Genomic DNA, 18,996 nt, shown 5'->3' on the forward strand with positions numbered 1-18,996 from the left:
CAATAGGACTTAATAGGGAGTGAACAGGCTCTCCGTAGACGGGCTCTGATAAAACCTAGAGCTGCACGATGAATTGCTAAGAGATTGTGATCTTGATTTAAACCCCCACACCGCCTTATTCCTAAATGACAAAGATTTGACTATTAATTAAACCTTTGACAATCAAACGGAACATTCAAATCTGCATTGGTACTGCTGAGCCAGAGAGAGCAGTTGTCATGTATAGGTATGAAATTGTCACTTCAAATGATTGTTTTGATTGTACACCACTAGGTATGACGAACGTTAAAATGTCATTGAATCATTCCAGATATTCATTCAAAAAGCTTGATTCATAAATACTTCACTTGTTTCACTAATCAAACTTTTTATTTATGTATTATTGTGCAGCTCAAATACCACCCCAACTGCCCATAGACTTGGCAACCCTGTGGCCACTTTCTGTGGATGTTCAACCAACATGAAAATGTTCTGACCTGATTCCATTTGGTCCCTGAACCTAAACTTAATGATGTTTACACAGGTTATTCATGGTGACGTTCCCTGCAGTGATTGAAACTGGATCTGATGCCAAATTGTGTGCTAGTCTTCTGAAACCCCAAGAGAGTCTCACAATGACCGTTTCTCTGCTTGATGATGAAAGTGGGATGACTCAACTTATGCAGCAGGTTTCTTCAAAGCCATTTCACCGCTGCTTTTGTTTCCAGGTATGCCATTAGATGCAAGTGGGTTTCTTTTTTTTTTCTTTTTCCTGGTTTAACTGGGTTTCTCTACAGGCTCCTCGAGTAGATAAAGAATCTGTGCAGACGCTGAAGGTAGAAGTTCAAGGGAAGGTCTTCAGAGCGACTGAAGAGAGGAAAGTCATGTTCAGACGTTACCTGCCTTTGACCTTCATCCAAACAGACAAACCCATCTACAATCCAGGACAAACTGTGAGCTGTGAATGACCCTTGGTTGAATATTAGAAGTGTAGAAAGTCCATTACGCTACACTTTCTGATCGCCTTCAGGTGCATTATGCAATAATTGTGAGCATTTGTTGCTTTTTTTGCAGTGAATTTCCGAGTTGTCACCATGGATAGCAAGTTTTTGCCTCTTGATCAGATGGTAAGGCCTGACCATGAACATTGCATGTTGTTTACATGTGTAGTTTTGAATTTAACATGTAAATCAATTTGATTTTCATTTAATAATTGCTGCGTCAGTGTGTTCTTTTGAAATGCTCAACATTCCTATCTTTGTGTCTTGCAGTACAGTCTGGTGGTGGTGGAGGTGAGAATTTTGCAATTCAATTGAGCCAATGTTTTTTTTTTTTTTTTTTTTGCACTTGCTTTGTTTGCAGTTTCTCTGAGCGGTTCATTGTTTTAATAGGACAATAATAATAACCGAATTGGTCAGTGGACAAACATTTCCTCAACGGGGTGGATATTACAGCTTTCTCACGAGTTAAACCCAGAGGCTCAGATAGGGATGTACACACTAAAGGCTTTTATTGGTGAACAAATGACCTCCCAAGTTTTTGAGGTGAAAAAATACGGTAAGCTGTTATGAACATTGTGTATATAATGTGCAACAGTTCAACGACAGATCTGAGATCTTACAGGATTTTTATTTCTGGCTTAGTTTTGCCCAAGTTTGATGTGACTGTAAACATTTACATTTATTCATTTAGCTGACGCTTTTATCCAAAGCGACTTACAATTGCTATATATGTCAGAGGTCGCACGCCTCTGGAGCAACTAGGGGTTAAGTGTCTTGCTCAGGGACACATTGGTGTCTCACAGTGGATTCGAACCCAGGTCTCTCACACCAAAGGCATGTGTCTTATCCATTGCGCCATCACCACCCGATACGCACCACATAAACGCACCACAGATGTACAGTGTTGCAGATGTGGGACTGAAAGTTGAGGCTTGTGCCAAGTGAGTGAAACCTACAGATATTTTCTCGTCTTGTGGTTGGTCTGTTCTTGATTTTGTTCCTTGTGACGTTTCCCAGATACACATATGGCCAACCTGTACCTGGCCAAGCCTTGGTGGAAGTATGTCGTGAGCCGTTTTCATATGTTGTGGTTCCTGATTTGACCCGTCTTTGCCTGGATAAAACTGCAAAGGTTTGACTCCTGCCTTACAGTGGAGGGTTTTTCTTCTGCTTGTGCTTGACTTAAATGTGACTTTGTTCTGCTACCAGATGAATGACTCTGGCTGTGCCTCCCTTACCGTCGATACATCAGTGTTTTTCAACACCAAATTTGAAAATAATATGAAAGATACTCTTCTTGTAAATGTGAATGTCACTGAGGAGGGAACAGGTGAGCTATTGGCTGATCTTAACCAATTGCATGTGTATGGAGGAAGTTGACTTGTTTATTCAGTGTTTTTGTTTTTTCCCCAGATGTATTGATGTCAAAATCTGCAACAGTGTCCATTACGTTTGAAGTCGGCAAGGTCACGTTTGTGGACCTCCCGGATTATTTTGAACCTGGATCAACAATTAAAGGAAAGGCAAGTAAAAGTTTATTCCTTGTAGCAGAAGCCTTCACATTGGTTGCCTTTACTAACCTTGAATCCCAACAGATATCAGTGTCTCGTTTTGATGGGACTCCAATTGCAAACAAAGTGGTTTATCTCCTGGATGGTAACAGCTGGCCCAACAAACTGCTGATGGATCTGACTACAAACCAGAACGGACTGGCCTCGTTCTCCCTCTGCACTGCTAGTCTTCCTAAAGCTGCTCTGAATCTAGTGGTACGATTTGCTCTGTTTTGTGAAATGGGCTTCTCCTCCCAATCTCTCACATGAAACTGATTCCATCTGTTGTTCCCCAGGCAAGTGCGACTCCAGTGGTTTTTAATGGTTACAAATCGCCATACTTCACTATAGATAACAGGGTTGTTCAGCTTCTCCAACCTGATTCTTCCAGCAACCCATCTAGTGAACTGACTATAGTGAAGCTTGAGCAGCCACTCAAATTTGGTTCTTCGTTTCCAGTGACTGTGAAGTATTCTTTTGTTGGAGAGTCTGGGGACTACAGCGTTGACATCATCTATATGGTGAGTGGACATCAGGGTTTAGTTTTTTTATAAACCTTGCTCTTGCCTGTTTTATGCACCCATTTGTTCTTTTTGTCAGGTCTTGTCCAGAGGATTGATCGTCATCCATGGATTTCAGACGGTCAAAGCGAGGGCTTCTAATACAGTCACCAGCGGCTCTGTGTCGTTCCAACTGTCTGTCAGTGTCAATATGTCTCCAGTAGTGCAGATTCTGGTTAACTCCGTTCTGCCCAGTGAGAATGTTGTTGTTGGTAGTGCATCGTTTGAGACAGAAACGCATTTCCAAAACCAAGTATGATGTGCACTAGCATCTTTTGCCTTCAAGTGGGGTATGATGATGTGTCCTACAGCTTATTGGTCATTGGTGTCTCTACAGTTCTCTTCTGCTACGGCTGTTCCTGCTGAGGGAAATGTTCTGACCGTCTCTGCTGAAGCAGGATCTCTGTGTGGCATCAGTGCTGTAGATCAGAGCGTCTGGATCTTGGAGCCAGGAAGACGTCTGAGTGCTAAAATGGTAGCCATGTGCATATCTTGTTGGTCTTGATTGACATTAAGGTTTGGCTTTGAAACGAATAATGCTAATGGTTCAATTAGACAAACCTATGCTATCATGTTATAATTATAGCAGTTTGTATACACTTATCACCTAACATTAACTCTGTGACCATAACATGCCAAACATTAATGCATTTAGTTAAATAAACGTGTGACAAACCAACACTGTTTTATGGTCCTAGGTGTTTGACTTGCTCCCGGTGCGATCACTATCAGGTTACCCATCCAGCGTTCAGGATGAACCAGAGTGTCTAGGTTTTCGACCCCGTCTAGCTTTTCATATAGATTCTGCCTACACTGCTCCTACAAATCAAGCCTACACAACTTTCAAGGTAGAGACCATAAATGATCATGTAGTCACTGAACAGTATGGAGTCATTGACTTTAAATTGGTCTTGTTTTGACTTGTTACTATGACAGAGCCTGGGAATGAAGATCGCTACAAATCTTGCTGTACAAGCCCCTCCGTGCCCGCTGTATCGTAGATTTCCAGAAAGTAGGTCTATGCAGATGGACAGTTCTTTACATAAACTATTCTGAATGACCAGGTGAACTTGCCTTGTAGGAGGTTATTCCGCTTACTTTGTGGATGGACAAATTTGTGTTAAAATTTCCATAATTGCAACAAGAGGGGCAGTTTTGAATAATGCTTATTCTGCAGACACTAATACCGTTCAGAGTAAATGGGTGAAATTGCTTGTCTCTTTCAGTGAATTTGAATGGTCCTCCTGTAGCTATGGCTGAAATGGCTCCTGCTGAAATGGCTCTTCCAGAAGCAGAAAGTGCTGGAGGTGACAATCCCTCTTCAGAAGTGACCATCAGGACTTACTTTCCAGAAACATGGCTCTGGCAGCTTGCTCAAGTGGGGTTAGTGAACTCCTAAAACTACTTAATCACCGTTTTTACTTCTGTTCCTCTTAATTTCTCTTGTGCTGTCTGTTTTAGAGACACTGGATCCACACAAGTTCCCCTCACTGTTCCTGACAACATCACCACATGGGAGACGGAGGCGTTCTGCCTGTCCTCAAAAGGGTTCGGTCTGGCTCCTCCTGCTCTGCTGACGGTCTTCCAGCCCTTCTTCCTGTAGCTCTCCCTGCCGTACTCCATCGTCCGTGGGGAGTCTTTTGATCTGAAGGCCACAGTCTTCAGCTATCTGTCCAAGTGCATCATGGTCTGCAATGGTTTATTTTCATATCAATATATATGTGTATAGAAGGTCATGTGTCTTTGCTCCATGTGCTCTGTTTCATTGGCAGGTTAAAGTAACTCCAGATTCATCCACGGCCTTCACTCTTAAACCCTATACTGATTCGTTTTGATCCTGTCTTTGTGCCAATGGGAGAAAGACCTTCAAATGGGTTCTCTCAGCTTCTGTTCTAGGTCAGTTTTGGACTGCCTCTCTAAATTAGACAGGAAGTGAGCAACACCCAATATACACTTTTCACTACAGGAACTGTCAATGTGACTGTCAATGCTTCAGCTGAAGCATCCCGGTCTCGATGTGGCACTGAAGTAGTGACTGTGCCGACGAGAGGACGCACTGACATAGTCACTCGAAGTCTACTTGTCCTGGTAAGTGTTAACTAGCTTTCTGGAGTTTGATCATGGAGATCATGCTGCTACTGATGTTGTTTTATTGCTTTTATAGCCTGAAGGAGTTGAAAGGACAAACACCCAGAGTTGGTTACTGTGTCCAAAGGGTTTGTTAGCACTTAATGATTCCCCAATAAATTCTCCCTGTACAGCTAAATTTTAGCCTAGCGCTCAATGCTGATCCATTCTTTTCGGTCTGCAGGAAAAGTTCTTTCTGAAGACGTGACTCTGACACTTCCAAAAAATGTGGTTCAAGGATCAGCCAGATGCTCTGTTTCAGTCCTTGGTAAAACATTTAATTGAGTGGAAACTGACATGTGAAGGTTGGTAGAATAACGGTTTCTGATGTGGGTTTAATGCTTTACATCCTTGTAGGGGACATAATGGGTCGTGCGCTGAAGAATCTGGATAGGTTATTAAAGATGCCGTATGGCTGTGGAGAACAGAATATGATTGTTCTTGCCCCCAATATTTACATCCTGATGTACCTGGAAGTCACGGAGCAACTCACCGCAGCCATCCGAGAGACTGCCACAGGCTACCTTCAGAAAGGTATGGATGACCAAATCCACTTTACATATGTTGGAGACTAAATTCCAAACTGGTTTTGTCCTCAGATTAACTCAATCAGACTAACTACCTTCTTGACCTATTTACATGTGGCTTTTTCCCCAATCAGGATCCCAAAGACAACTGAACTACAGACACAATGATGGTTCATACAGCACATTTGGTAATGATGAATCGAACACATGGTGAGTTTCACGCTGTTCTACTGTTGTGTATCTGTTGTGGCACCAGCAGTTTGTAAGTTCAGTTTGTCACAACCTTCTTCACGACCAGGTTGACCGCCTTTGTCATGAGGTCTTTTGGTCTAGCGAGGCAATTTATCTTCATTGATCCAAATGTCCTGCAGAGTGCAAAGGATTGGTTGATCAGCAAGCAGGGTTCAGACGGCTGTTTCATGCAACAGGGAACTCTGCACCACATCGACATGAAGGTGCATTACATGTTTCTTAAACTATGCTCTAACCAATTGACTTGAGATGAGGCTGTTCTTCTAAATCAAATATGGTGATGTTTTAGGGAGGAGTTGGTGATGAGGTGACCATGACTGCCTACACTGTTGCATCACTGCTCGAACTAGGCGTCCCCACAATGGTAAACAAGTCTCCAGTAGTTCTGTGAGCTCCTTGCAGAGGATTTTTCTGATATGGTTTTTATTTCAGGATCCTGCCATTACTAATGCTCTGTCATGCTTGAGGCCTGTCGTTGGGAACCTGGGAAACACTTATGCCACGGCTCTGCTGGCCTACACCTTCAGTCTGGCTGGAGAGACCACCACTCGATCACAGCTTTTAACTTGCTTGGACAACTATGCCATTTCTGATGGTGAGATTTACCAGCCTCTTGATGTTTGTTCATCAGTTTCTTTGTCAAACGTTCTCCCCTCCATCTCATCCTAAGGCACTAAGCTCCATTGGTCTCAGATGACATTTAATTTTATTTAATAGGGACACGTGTGAACTATAAACATGTACCACACTACAACATTTATAGCCAAGGCTAATTTGCAATGTCCGTCCCTAGAAGGGCTTTTCACATGCATACAGAAAATGCAAAAAATACATTTACAGTAACATTTACGTTTACTTGATGTTTGTTCATCCGTTTCTTTGTCAAACTTTCTCCCCTCAATCTCATCCTAAGGTACTAAGCTCCATTGGTCTCAGACGACATCTGGTGATACTCTGGCGGTGGAGATCAGCTCTTACGTTCTGCTAGCGGTTCTCGCTGTTCAGCCTCTCACGACCGCTAATCTGGCCTATGCTAACCGCATTGTCAACTGGCTCGTGGCCCAGCAGAATCCCTATGGAGGCTTCTCCTCCACCCAGGTGGCTCTGACTACCAAATATAAGTGCAATCATTTATGGGTTGAGTTTTTAATCTGGTGCTTGTTTTTAGGACACGGTGGTGGCTCTTCATGCTCTGTCTGTGTACGCTGCTCAAGTGTTCAGCTTGGATGGCTCCAGCACTGTTACTGTACAGTCCTCAGCAGTGGGAGGTGACTCTTATAGCTTCAAAGTGAATCGGGACAACAGGCTGCTGTATCAGGAGAAGCCGCTGAAGAACGTTCCTGGCAAATATAGTGTTAAAGCATCAGGATCCACTTGTGTGTCTGTGCAGGTCTGTATCTTCACTTTCTCTCGGTTTCTGTTGTGCACATAAAAATCTTACTGTGCTTTGCTCTCATACTGTAGGTTGTGTGTTTCTACAACATCCCAACACCTGTTAAAGCAGCCAAAACACTGAGCATCGAAGCGCAGGTGACTGGAGACTGCCAACCACTTGGAGCCAATCTCATGTTGAACTTCACTGTGACGTAAGAACAGCTTTGGCTTTGTCCTGAAACCAACTAATGTTTATGACTTTTTCCAAAAGGAAGCGGTGTTCTTGATTCCGTTGACTAAACCTCTTTATTCCACCACCACCCTCATTCAGGTACAATGGCGTAAAAGCAAGCACTAACATGGTTCTAGTTGATATTAAGCTTCTTTATGGCTTCACGGCAGATACATAACTGGTTCGTATGTTTAAGATTTAGAAAGTCCCAAGATGTCGCATGTTATAGTCTGTAAACGAATGTCTTTTCCTCAGCTTGGTTCTTCACCCCAATCGTTCGCCCCGCTAGTGGAGCGCATTGATACTGAAGATGATCATGTCCTAGTGTATCTGAAAGAGGTGAGACTTGGTATATTACTAGCTGCCATCTTGAGTGCTGTGCTCTGCTGTTCATCCTTTGTCTCGCAGGTTCCCAAAGGCGTCCCCATGAGTTACACTCTGCAGCTGAAACAGGTTCTTGCAGTGAAAAATCTCAAGCCAGCAGTCATAAATGTTTATGACTACTATCAGACAAGTACGCTTTCATCCTAATCTTGCTTTGGATCATGTTCAACAGTTAATCCAGCCAGAGCAGTTCATTTTTCTTTTCCTTTTTCAGGTGATTCGTTTGAGACCACCTACACATCCCCCTGTCCATGATTTGGTTCAGTACTGGCTGTAGGACACGTGACTTAAATAAAACCGCTTTTATACAATCCGTCCAATTGTTGCCTCATGTTTCTTGTCTGTGACATTTGATTGAATCAGGAAGTTGCAGTGTTCATGAGTTTCTATTTCTTAACATGGCTCACTCAAGCTTTTTTTACAATGAAGCATTTCAAATTGAAGTGCTTTGCTTGCTGGTGACCCTTCATTAATCAACTGGCAAATTAAAAACCTTTACCTTTCCAACCAAGGTAGTAAGCTTTGTGTAAAATTAGGGATTTTCACACTGCACTTAACCCCGGGTTATCGTCATTCTTTTAACCCCCAGTAAAGGAGCATTTTCCACAATTTAAAAGGGCGGTTAGCATTGCTCCAGAGATATATAAACGGTTGTTTCTGCGTATGATAGGGAAAATGTCAAACAGCAATTGAAAAAAAACATGACAATTTGAGACTAACTTTTGGTGTAAAGTTCACTCAGAAAACTTGATTAGTCAGCAATGTGTAATGAGGACTAGCAATGCTAGACTCTTTACTGTATGTAAATATGTTGTGCTGCCTTTGTCCAGTCAGTAACATTGACACTGCAAATAAGGACTTGAACCCAGGGTTTATTAATGTGCAGTGTGAAACGACAGCTTTTGAATGCCCAGGATCAACTGTTAAACCTGGATATAGTACTCTGAGCATTGTGAAACATGCAAAGAGATTTACCCTGATTTAGAATGATCCAGGGTTAACCATTTCAAGTCTGAAAAGCCCTTTGCGGAAAGCAGGACAAGGCCAAGGGCTGTGAGAAATTAAAAAATATATATAAGAGAACCAGTGGTGGGTTTTAAATGGAGCCACTTAAAATTGTAGAGGTCAAATCCCCTCCCAAAGGATTTTTTTTAAACTGCTTTAAAATAGCTTTTCTTGATCACTTTTAGACTGAAAATTGACAAATGATGTGCAGCATGACAATATAAACACAATTTCCATTACCTAGTCCTAGCCTATAACTTGAAGAAACAAAAATCACACCTTCTGTCCTTTTACATGTCTGTTAAAGGAGCATGTTCGGCTCTTTCATCTATATCTTAGCCTGGTGTGGGGTCTTGATTTTTTTTGGTAGCGGCTGTTCAACTGGTAGTTTGATAAATTAGTTTGCAATCAAATATTCTATATCACTACTCTCCATATGTTCAGTTCAAACTATCACATAATTTACATCTCTTCAATGATTGGTTGTTATACCAAGGGGGGCCATCCGCCTCTGCCATGTTTCTTTTCTTAACACTAATTGCTGAAAGCAAATATGCAATGGTTATTTGCCAAAAAAAACAAAAAAACATTGGAGGCACTAGTCTCTGGGTATGGATTTACCTCCCCATTTCTATCGCCTCAGTCTCTCGTTTCACAGATTTGGCACATTCGGGAAAAGCGCGATGATTACACTTACAGAGGTGAAATTACAAACTATAAATAAACATTCTGAGACATGAATTGAATAACTTGGGATTGTCCTTCTCTCAATTTTGGGTAGGCTGTGCCTGATGAGCTGCCACTGGTAAAACAGGAGAGTAAAAGTTACAGTGCAGTTTAAGAAATGAATAATTTATCATTAATAAAAGTCTTCAGCCTTGATTTAAAATAATCAAGAGTTTCAGCAGACCTGCAGTTTCCTGGGATTTTGTTCCAGATATACGGACCTGAGAGGTCTAGATGGTCCATAACGTAGCAGAAGATCAGAAATGTACTTTTGGCCTATCATTCAGTGCTTTATAAGCCAACAGTAGTATTTTGAAATCAAATCTTTGACTGACAGGAAGCCAGTGTTAAGACCTCAGAACTGAAGTGATGTGATCCACTCTCTTGGATTTAAAGACTTAAATAACAGCTCTGCTGACAATGTATAAATTGAAACTCACACTGCAATGTACTTAAAAACGACGTTTGAATCAGACGTCTGTGGTGTTTACGTACACTCTCGTAAAATACACGACTGCCTCCTTCGGTGGGGAATCCGTGGCATAATCCACCGCACATATCCCTGGGATTGAGTCTCGTATTTGGCGGATATTTTATTGGACAGAGTAAAGCCCCGTTTACACGAAAACCCTGTTTTTATCACAGAAAACGATTATTTCTAAAAACTCTGGACAAAGTGGAGATTTCTGATAACGCCGGTTATGTGTTGCCGTGTCAACTGGGAGAAACGGGGTTTTAGGTTCTCAAACGTCACATTATGCGCCAGAAAATGCTTAACGTCATGTGAGCGCTGTGGAAAGGAAATCGCTCGTGTTATTCGTTGGTTGTTGATTCTGAGGATTCTGATTGTCTTGCATGGATTTATCCTTCCCCCTACACTGCCGCCCATAGGTTTGGCATAGTTATGATGGCACTCCATGGCGTATTTATGTGGGTTGATGTAAATGACTACTTTTTTGAAAACGATGTTGTGTACACTATGTTATTATTGAAAAAGGAGGGGGGGGGGGGGGGGGGGATATTAGTTTCGCTAAATACACGGCTGTGTGTAAATGTGGCCTAAGAGCTTGTGTGTTTCAGAGTTGGCAACCCTGTGATTAATTACCGGGGCTCCGCCCTAAAGACGTCCAGATTGCCTGTGAGTGCTAAATCAACCTGTTCTGAATTATTAAGAGCGTTTAAATAACGCTGGCATCAGTGCAGCTGATTTAGAGTTAAGCTGTGGAGCAGTGTGGATCTCAACAGAAGTGCTGCAGGGTTTTTGAAAGAGATGTTTGATTTCTGTCTAGTCTTGGATGATTGCTCCTCATGGCTGTGAGGGACATTTGTGTTTGGAAAGGGCTCATTTTAGCCCTCTTCCTCTTTGCTGTTGATGGACAGAAAAGGCCGTAAGTACTATGGGCTTTAAAGTAAAAAGTGGCCTAATGTTTGATTTATGCTGAATGATAGTTTTATAAAGGTCAAAATGAAGCACATTAACCGTTTGGTAAACTTTTGTTCATTAACTTTTGTTTTAAATACAAGTCACTGTTGAATCGAGTTTGTGTGCTGTTGTTCCTCAAATATATTTCTTAACAAAATGGCTGTCGTGTGCTCTTATTTTATAACCATGGCACAGTTTTTTTTAAGGTTGAAAGTTTTCCCACCCAGTCAACCAACCCCATGTTTGGTACTTCAACCCACTCTCCGATGGAGATAACCGCTTTGGCCTGTTTTTTATTATTAGGCTAGTTTTGATTCACAGACCTGGGAACCCTGTGAATGATCAACTAACATGCAAATGTTCTGACCAGATTTATTTTAGTCTCTCAACCTATACTTAATGATGTTTACACAGGTTATTCATGGTGATGTTCCCTGCAGTGATTGAAACTGGATCAGATGCCAAATTGTGTGCTAGTCTTCTGAAACCCCAAGAGAGTCTCACAATGACTGTTTCTCTGCTTGATGATGAAAGTGGGATGACTCAACTTATGCAGCAGGTTTCTTCAAAGCCATTTCACCGCTGCTTTAGTTTCCAGGTATGTTATCATGAGACATTGCTCTTTCTTTTTCTGGTTTGAGTTAACTACGCTTCTTTACAGGCTCCTCGAGTAGATAAAGAATCTGTGCAGACGCTGAAGGTAGAAGTTCAAGGGAAGGTCTTCAGAGCGACTGAAGAGAGGAAAGTCATGTTCAGACGTTACCTGCCTTTGACCTTCATCCAAACAGACAAACCCATCTACAATCCAGGACAAACTGGTGAGCTGTGAATGACCCTTGGTTGAATATTAAAGGTGTAGAAAGTCCAATCTGCTACAAGGTCAGATCATCAAGTGCATTATGCAATTAATGTAAGTTCATTGTGTCTTTGCAGTGAATTTCAGAGTTGTCACTATGGATGCCAAATTTGTGCCACTTGATCAGATGGTAAGGTCTGGCCATGAAACTGCACATTTATTGCAGGTTATTTTTACTTGAGCAGTTTTTCAGTTCTCTGCAATGGTGTCTTTTAAATGCTTAATATTTCTGTCTTTGTCTTTCAGTATAATCTGGTGGTGGTGGAGGTGAGAATTTGTTCTGGTGCAAGTCTTTGAATGGAGCTGCTGCCACTTTCTGTACATTTTGGTTTGCTGTTTTTAAGAGCTGTTCATTGTATTAATAGGACAATAACAATAACCGGATTGGTCAGTGGACCAACGTTTCTTCAGCGAGGTGGATATTGCAGCTTTCTCATGAATTAAACCCAGAGGCTCAGATAGGGATGTACACACTAAAAGCTTTTATTGGTGACCAAATGACCTCCCATGTTTTTGAGGTGAAAAAATACGGTAAGTTGTGAATGATGTGCAACAGTTCAACGACAGATCTGAGATCTTACGGTGTTTTTATTTCTGGCTTAGTTTTGCCTAAGTTTGATGTGACTGTAAACGCACCACAGATGTACAGTGTTGCAGATGTGGGACTGAAAGTTGAGGCTTGTGCCAAGTGAGTGAAACCTACAGATATTTTCTTGTCTTGTGGTTGGTCCGTTCTTGATTTTGTTCCTTGTGACGTTTCCCAGATACACATATGGCCAACCTGTACCTGGCCAAGCCTTGGTGGAAGTATGTCGTGAGCCGTTTTCATATGTTGTGGTTCCTGATTTGACCCGTCAATGCCTGGATAAAACTGCAAAGGTTTGACTCCTGCCTTACAGTGGAGGTTTTTCTTCTGCTTGTGCTTGACTTATGTGACACTTTGTTCTGTTACCAGATGAATGCCACTGGCTGCGCCTCCCTTACCGTTGATACATCAGTGTTTTTCAACACCAAATTTGAAAATAAAATGCAAGACACTTTTCTTGTAAATGTGAATGTCACTGAGGAGGGAACAGGTGAGATATTGGCTGATCTGAACCAAAGAAATGTGTATAGAGGAAGTTGACTTGTTTATTTGAGTTGGTTTCATTTTTCCCCAGATGTAGTGATGTCAAAATCTGCAACAGTGTCCATAACGTTTGAAGTCGGCAAAGTCATGTTTTTAGACACCCCGGAATATTTTGAACCTGGATCAATGATTAATGGAAAGGCAAGGACAAAAGTTAATTCCTTGTTGCAGAAGCCTTCACATCGGTTCCCTTTCCTAACCTTGATCATTCCCAACAGATATCAGTGTCTCGTTTTGATGGGACTCCAATCGCAAACAAAGTGGTTTATCTACTGGATGGTAACAGCTGGCCCAACAAACTGCTGATGGATCTGACCACAAATCAGAACGGACTTGCCACATTCTCCCTCAACACTGCTAATCTCCCTAAAGCTGCTCTGAATCTGGTGGTATGATTTGCTCTTTGTATTTTGAGATGTAGACATTAAATTTCTCTCACAAAAAAAAACCATTGCATTTATTGTTCCCCAGGCAAGTGCGACTCCAGCGGTTGTTAATGGTTACAAATCGCCATACTTTACCACGGACACAAGGGTTGTTAAGCTTCTCCACCCTGATTCTCCCAACAACCCATCTAGTGAACTGACTATAGTGAAGTTTGAGCAGCCTCTCAAATGTGGTGCTTCGTTTCCAATGACCATAAAGTATTCTTTTTTTGGAGAGGCTGGCGACTACAGTGTTGACATCATCTATATGGTGGGTGGACATAAACAAATAAAAATAAATATATATATTAGGAACATGTTATGTATCTGTTTGTCTGTCAGGTCTTGTCCAGAGGAGTGATCGTCCTCCATGGATTTCAGACAGTCAAAGCGAGGGCTTCTAATACAGTCACGAGCGGCTCTGTGTCTTTCCAACTGTCTGTCAGTGTCAATATGGCTCCAGCCGTGCAGATACTGGTCTACTGCGTTCTGCCCAGTGAGAATGTTGTTGTTGGTAGTGCATCGTTTGAGACCGAAACATGTTTCCAAAACAAGGTATGATGTGCACTGGCATCTTTTGTCTTCAAGTGGGGAATGGTGACACATCTTACAGTGTATTGGTCATTGTTCCAGGTGTCTCTACAGTTCTCTCCTGCTACGGCAGTTCCTGCTGAGGGAAATGTTCTGACTGTCTCTGCTGAAGCAGGATCTCTGTGTGGCATCAGTGCTGTAGATCAGAGCGTCTGGATCTTGGAGCCAGGAAGACGTCTGACTGCTAAAATGGTAGCCATGTGTAGTTAAATTCTTGTTGGTCTTGACTGACATTCAGGTTCAGCTTTAGAATTTGAGTTGTGCTGAGATCAATAGGACAAACCTGTTATGATTGTAGGAGTTGTAGTGTACGTCTTAACATACATTCATGTACTGACATAACATGCCAAACATTAATGAATTTAGTGAAACATTTTTCAAAAGTGACATACCTAAACACTTTTTTTTTCATGATTCCAGGTGTTTGATTTGCTCCCAGTGCAATCACTATCAGGTTACCCATACAACGTTGAGGATGAATCAGAGTGTCTAGGTTTTCGACCCCGTCTAGCTTTTGATATGGATCCTGGCTACACTGATGCTACAAATCAAGCCTACACAACCTTCAAGGTAGAAAAACGTATTTTGTGACTACATGGTCATGAACTGAGTTATTGACTTTAAATCTGTATTGTGTTTTGACTTGTCACTCCGACAGAGCCTGGGAATGAAAATCGCAACAAATCTCGCTGTACGAGCCCCTCCGTGCCCGCTGTATCCCAGATTCCCAGAAGGTAGGTCTATGCAGAGAGGCCATTCTTTCAGTGAAAACAAATTCTGCATGACTTGGTGAACTTTCTTTCAGTTATGTGAGGTTACACCTCCTTAGTGGAAAAGCAAGTTGGGTGTTTTAATCATTTCTATAGATGCAACAAGAGGGGCAGTTTGGTTTAAAATTGCTTGTCTTTTTCAGTGATGAATTTGAATGGTCCTGTAGCAATGGCTCTTCCAGATGGAGGTGACACTTCAACTTTAAAAGTGACTGTCAGGACTTACTTTCCAGAAACATGGCTCTGGCAGCTTGCCCGTGTGGGGTTAGTGCCTTCTAAAGCTACTTACCCAGGTTTTACTTCTCCTGTTCCCCTTATTTCTCTTTTCTGCTGTCTTTCAGAAACACTGGATCCACACAAGTTTCCCTCACTGTACCTGACACCATCACCACATGGGAAACGGAGGCATTCTGCCTGTCCTCAAAAGGTTTTGGTCTTGCTCCTCCTGCTCTGCTGACGGTCTTCCAGCCCTTCTTCCTTGAGCTCTCCCTGCCGTACTCCATCGTCCGTGGGGAGTCTTTTGATCTGAAGGCCACTGTCTTCAGCTATCTATCCAAGTGCATCATGGTCTGCCATGGTTTTCTTTTAGATAATTTCTGTATAGAGAATGTCATGTGTCTTTGCTCCATGTGTTCTGTTTCATTGGCAGGTTAAAGTAACACCAGCTTCATCCACGGCCTTCACTCTTAAACCATATACTGAACCGTATATGTCCTGTCTTTGTGCCAATGGGAGAAAAACCTTTAAATGGGTTCTCTCAGCTTCTGTTCTAGGTCAGTTTTGGATCATCTATCTAAATTGTAAGTGTATATTTGGTGTTGCTCACTTCCTGTCTGTTACTGCAGGAACTGTCAATGTGACTGTCAATGCTTCAGCTGAAGTATCCCGGACCCAATGTGGCACTGAAGTTGTGACTGTGCCAACGAGAGGACGCATTGATGTAGTCACACGAAGTCTATTTGTCCTGGTAAGTGTTAACCAGCCTTCTGGAGTCTGGTCATGGACCTCATGCTGCTTTACTGATATTGTTTTATTGCTTCAATAGCCTGAAGGAGTTGAAAGGACAAACACTCAGAGTTGGTTATTGTGTCCAAAGGGTTTGTTTGCACTCAATGATTCCCAATACATTCTCCATGTACAGCCAAACATTAGCCTAGCTCTAAATGCTGATCCATTCTGTTCGGTCTGCAGGAAATGTTCTTTCTGAAGACGTGACTTTGACATTTCCAAAAAACGTGGTTCAAGGATCTGCCAGATGCTCCGTTTCAGTCCTTGGTAAAAAATGTAATTCAGTAGAAACTGACATGTGAAGGTTGGTAGAATAACGGTTTCTGATGTGGGTTTTATGCTTGACCTCTTATAGGGGACATAATGGGTCGTGCACTGAAGAATCTAGATGGGTTATTACAGATGCCATCTGGCTGTGGAGAACAGAATATGATCATTCTTGCTCCGAATATTTACATACTGCTGTACCTGAAGGTCACAGGGCAAATCACTGCAGCCATCCGAGAGACTGCAACCGGCTACCTTCAGAGTGGTATGGATGACCAAATCCACTTTACATATGTAAATGACAGTCCAATGGGAAGAGCAGGACTAGGCATTTAGTATCCTACATGTGGCTTTTGACCCAATCAGGATACCAAGGAGAACTAAACTTCAAACACAGCGATGGATCATACAGCACGTTTGGTTATGATGAATCAAATACATGGTGAGTTTCTCATTGTTCTACTGTGTATAATCTGCTGTGGCACCAGCTTTTTGTAAGTTCAGTTTGTGACCTCTTCTCCACGACCAGGTTGACCGCCTTTGTCCTGAGGTCCTTTGGTCTAGCGAGGCAATTTATCTTCATTGATCCAAATGTCCTGCAGAGTGCAAAGGATTGGTTGATCAGCAAGCAGGGTTCAGACGGCTGTTTCATGCAGCAGGGAACTCTGTACCATAGTGACATGAAGGTGCGTGACATGTTTATAAATGCACTGGAAAACTATGGATTAGGTTTGAGACTTTTCTTATAAATTAGATTTTTTTAATTTTTTTTTTTTTTTTTTAGGGTGGAGTTGGTGACGGTGTGACCATGACTGCCTACATTGTTGCATCGCTGCTTGAACTAGGTGTCCCCTCCATGGTAAAATTGACCCAGTAGTTGTATGAGCTCCTTGCAGATGACCTTCCTGTTCTGGCTGTCTGATATTTGTTTTGGCTTTTTTAGGATCCCGTCATTACCAACGGTCTGTCATGCTTGAGGCCTGTCATTGGGAACCTGGGAAACACTTATGCAACGGCTCTGCTGACCTACACCTTCAGTCTGGCTGGAGAGACCACCACTCGAGCACAGCTTTTAACTGCCTTGGAAAACCTTGCCATTTCTGAAGGTAAGATTTACCAGCTTGATGTTGGTACATCAGGGTCTTTGGCATAAACTTTCTCCCCTCCATCTCATCCTAAGGCACTAAGCTCCATTGGTCTCAGACGACATCTGGTGATACTCTGGCGGTGGAGATCAGCTCTTACGTTCTACTAGCAGTTCTTGCTGTTCAGCCTCTCACGACGGCTAATCTGGGCTATGCTAACCGCATTGTCAACTGGCTCGTGGCCCAGCAGAATCCCTATGGAGGCTTCTCCTCCACCCAGGTGCCTCTGACCACCAAACATGAGTGCAATCATTTATGAGTAGATTTTTAATCTGGTGCTTGTTTTTAGGATACAGTGGTGGCTCTTCAGGCTCTGTCTGTGTACGCTGCTCAAGTGTTCAGCTTGGATGGCTCCAGCTCCGTCACCGTACAGTCCTCAGTAGTGGGAGGAGACTCTTATAGCTTCAAAGTGAATCGGGACAACAGGCTGCTGTATCAGGAGAAGTGGCTGAAGAACGTTCCTGGCAAATATAGTGTTAAAGCATCAGGATCCACTTGTGTGTCTGTGCAGGTCTGTATCTTCACCCTCTCTATTTGCTGTGCACATCCAAATCTAAATGCGTTTTTTTTTCTACTCGTACTATAGGTTGCATGTTTCTACAACATCCCAACACCCGTTAAAGTTTCCAGGACACTGAGTGTCGAAGCGAAGGTGACTGGAGACTGCCAACCGCTTGGAGCCAATCTTATGTTGAAGTTCAATGTGAAGTAAGTAGCATTGTGTCCTGAAACTGATGTTTATGACTCTTACAAAAATGAAGCGCTGTTTTTGATCTTTTTGACTAAACCTCTTTTCACCCTCATTCAGATACAATGGTGTAAAATCAAGCACTAACATGGTTCTAGTAGACATTAAGCTCCTGTCAGGCTTCACGGCAGACACGTCACTGGTTTGTATTTAAGATTGTTTAGAAAGTTCTAAGATGCTTGAAGCTCCTTCAATTGTAATTGTGTAAATGATGTCTCTTACCCATAGCTTGGTTCTTCACCCCAATCGTTTGCCCCGCTAGTGGAACGGGTTGATGTTGAAGATGATCATGTCCTAGTGTATCTAAAAGAGGTGAGACTGGGTATATTACTAGCTGCCATTTTCTCGTGTGCTGTGGTTCATCCTTTCTGTCTCACAGGTTCCCAAAGGCGTCCCCATGAGTTACACTCTGCAGCTGAAACAGGTTCTTGCAGTGAAAAATCTCAAGCCAGCAGTCATAAACGTTTATGACTACTATCAGACAAGTATGCTTTCGTCCTAATCATGCTTTTTCTCTGGCTGAATTACTGTTAATAATCCAGTTAATTTTCTGCTCCTATTTCAGGTGATTCCTTTGAGACCACCTACACATCTCCCTGTCTATGATTTGATTCAGTACTGACTGTAGGATGCGTGACTTAAATAAAACCACTTTTTATACAACCAGTTCTGTTGCTTGTTCATTATGTGATGTGTGTTTGAATTAGTTGGTGTTCATGAGTTTCTAGTTGTCCTGTGACTTCAAATCATTAACATGGCTCACTCAGAAAGTTGCGGTTCTTTTTTTTTACTAGGCATTTAATATTGAGGTGCTTTGCTTGCAGGTGACCCTTCATTAACTGGAAAATTTAACCTTTTCTTTTCCAACCATGGTAATAAGTAATAACTATATTCCAATGCCTGATAAGTGATTTTCT

General features: G+C 42.2%; 1 protein-coding gene and 1 pseudogene across 4 annotated transcripts; both read left to right on the forward strand.

Annotated features, from left to right (window-relative positions):
- Positions 1 to 530: 530 nt before the first annotated feature.
- Positions 531 to 8,241, forward strand: LOC307002853 (alpha-2-macroglobulin-like; annotated as a pseudogene). The gene is made up of 31 exons: positions 531 to 707; positions 777 to 939; positions 1,054 to 1,106; positions 1,251 to 1,271; positions 1,371 to 1,536; positions 1,998 to 2,047; positions 2,190 to 2,310; positions 2,394 to 2,746; positions 2,827 to 3,051; positions 3,131 to 3,343; positions 3,428 to 3,565; positions 3,789 to 3,938; positions 4,027 to 4,102; positions 4,317 to 4,473; positions 4,552 to 4,777; positions 4,863 to 4,986; positions 5,057 to 5,178; positions 5,255 to 5,306; positions 5,402 to 5,485; positions 5,575 to 5,751; positions 5,879 to 5,954; positions 6,043 to 6,199; positions 6,286 to 6,360; positions 6,429 to 6,591; positions 6,910 to 7,094; positions 7,165 to 7,386; positions 7,461 to 7,582; positions 7,702 to 7,774; positions 7,858 to 7,941; positions 8,011 to 8,116; positions 8,201 to 8,241. The product of its transcript is annotated as an alpha-2-macroglobulin-like (transcript).
- Positions 8,242 to 10,927: 2,686 nt separating this feature from the next.
- On the forward strand, positions 10,928 to 18,746 carry LOC307000126 (alpha-2-macroglobulin-like protein 1). Of its 3 annotated transcripts, none has more exons than XM_079615423.1 (34): positions 10,928 to 11,105; positions 11,555 to 11,738; positions 11,802 to 11,958; positions 12,074 to 12,162; positions 12,243 to 12,263; positions 12,362 to 12,527; positions 12,600 to 12,684; positions 12,761 to 12,875; positions 12,952 to 13,072; positions 13,157 to 13,266; positions 13,344 to 13,514; positions 13,597 to 13,821; positions 13,893 to 14,105; positions 14,184 to 14,333; positions 14,562 to 14,711; positions 14,800 to 14,875; positions 15,055 to 15,175; positions 15,253 to 15,478; positions 15,561 to 15,684; positions 15,757 to 15,878; positions 15,957 to 16,008; positions 16,103 to 16,186; positions 16,275 to 16,451; positions 16,553 to 16,628; positions 16,716 to 16,872; positions 16,971 to 17,045; positions 17,130 to 17,292; positions 17,367 to 17,551; positions 17,621 to 17,842; positions 17,918 to 18,039; positions 18,140 to 18,221; positions 18,308 to 18,391; positions 18,459 to 18,564; positions 18,645 to 18,746. In XM_079615423.1, the coding sequence occupies exons 1-34, from the start codon at positions 11,026 to 11,028 to the stop codon at positions 18,683 to 18,685; spliced, it is 4,332 nt and encodes a 1,443-aa protein (XP_079471549.1). In that variant the 5' UTR covers positions 10,928 to 11,025; the 3' UTR covers positions 18,686 to 18,746. The 3 variants fall into 3 exon arrangements, with proteins under 3 accessions (XP_079471549.1, XP_079471550.1, XP_079471551.1); XM_079615424.1 differs by having other exon boundaries at positions 12,074 to 12,126; XM_079615425.1 differs by having other exon boundaries at positions 11,581 to 11,738; positions 12,074 to 12,126.
- The last annotated feature ends 250 nt before the right edge of the window (positions 18,747 to 18,996 follow it).

The sequence above is a fragment of the Phoxinus phoxinus genome, assembly GCF_949152265.1.
Source record: "Phoxinus phoxinus genome assembly, chromosome: 1".
Taxonomy (NCBI): Eukaryota; Metazoa; Chordata; class Actinopteri; order Cypriniformes; family Leuciscidae; genus Phoxinus; species Phoxinus phoxinus.

Coding starts and splice junctions, on each gene's coding strand:
- LOC307000126 (XM_079615423.1), top strand. CDS start 11,026: ATGGCTGTGAGGGACATTTGTGTTTGGAAAGGGCTCATTTTAGCCCTC. Junction 12,528..12,599: donor TTTTGAGGTGAAAAAATACG/GTAAGTTGTGAA, acceptor TTTCTGGCTTAG/TTTTGCCTAAGTTTGATGTG. Junction 15,685..15,756: donor TCTCTCAGCTTCTGTTCTAG/GTCAGTTTTGGA, acceptor CTGTTACTGCAG/GAACTGTCAATGTGACTGTC.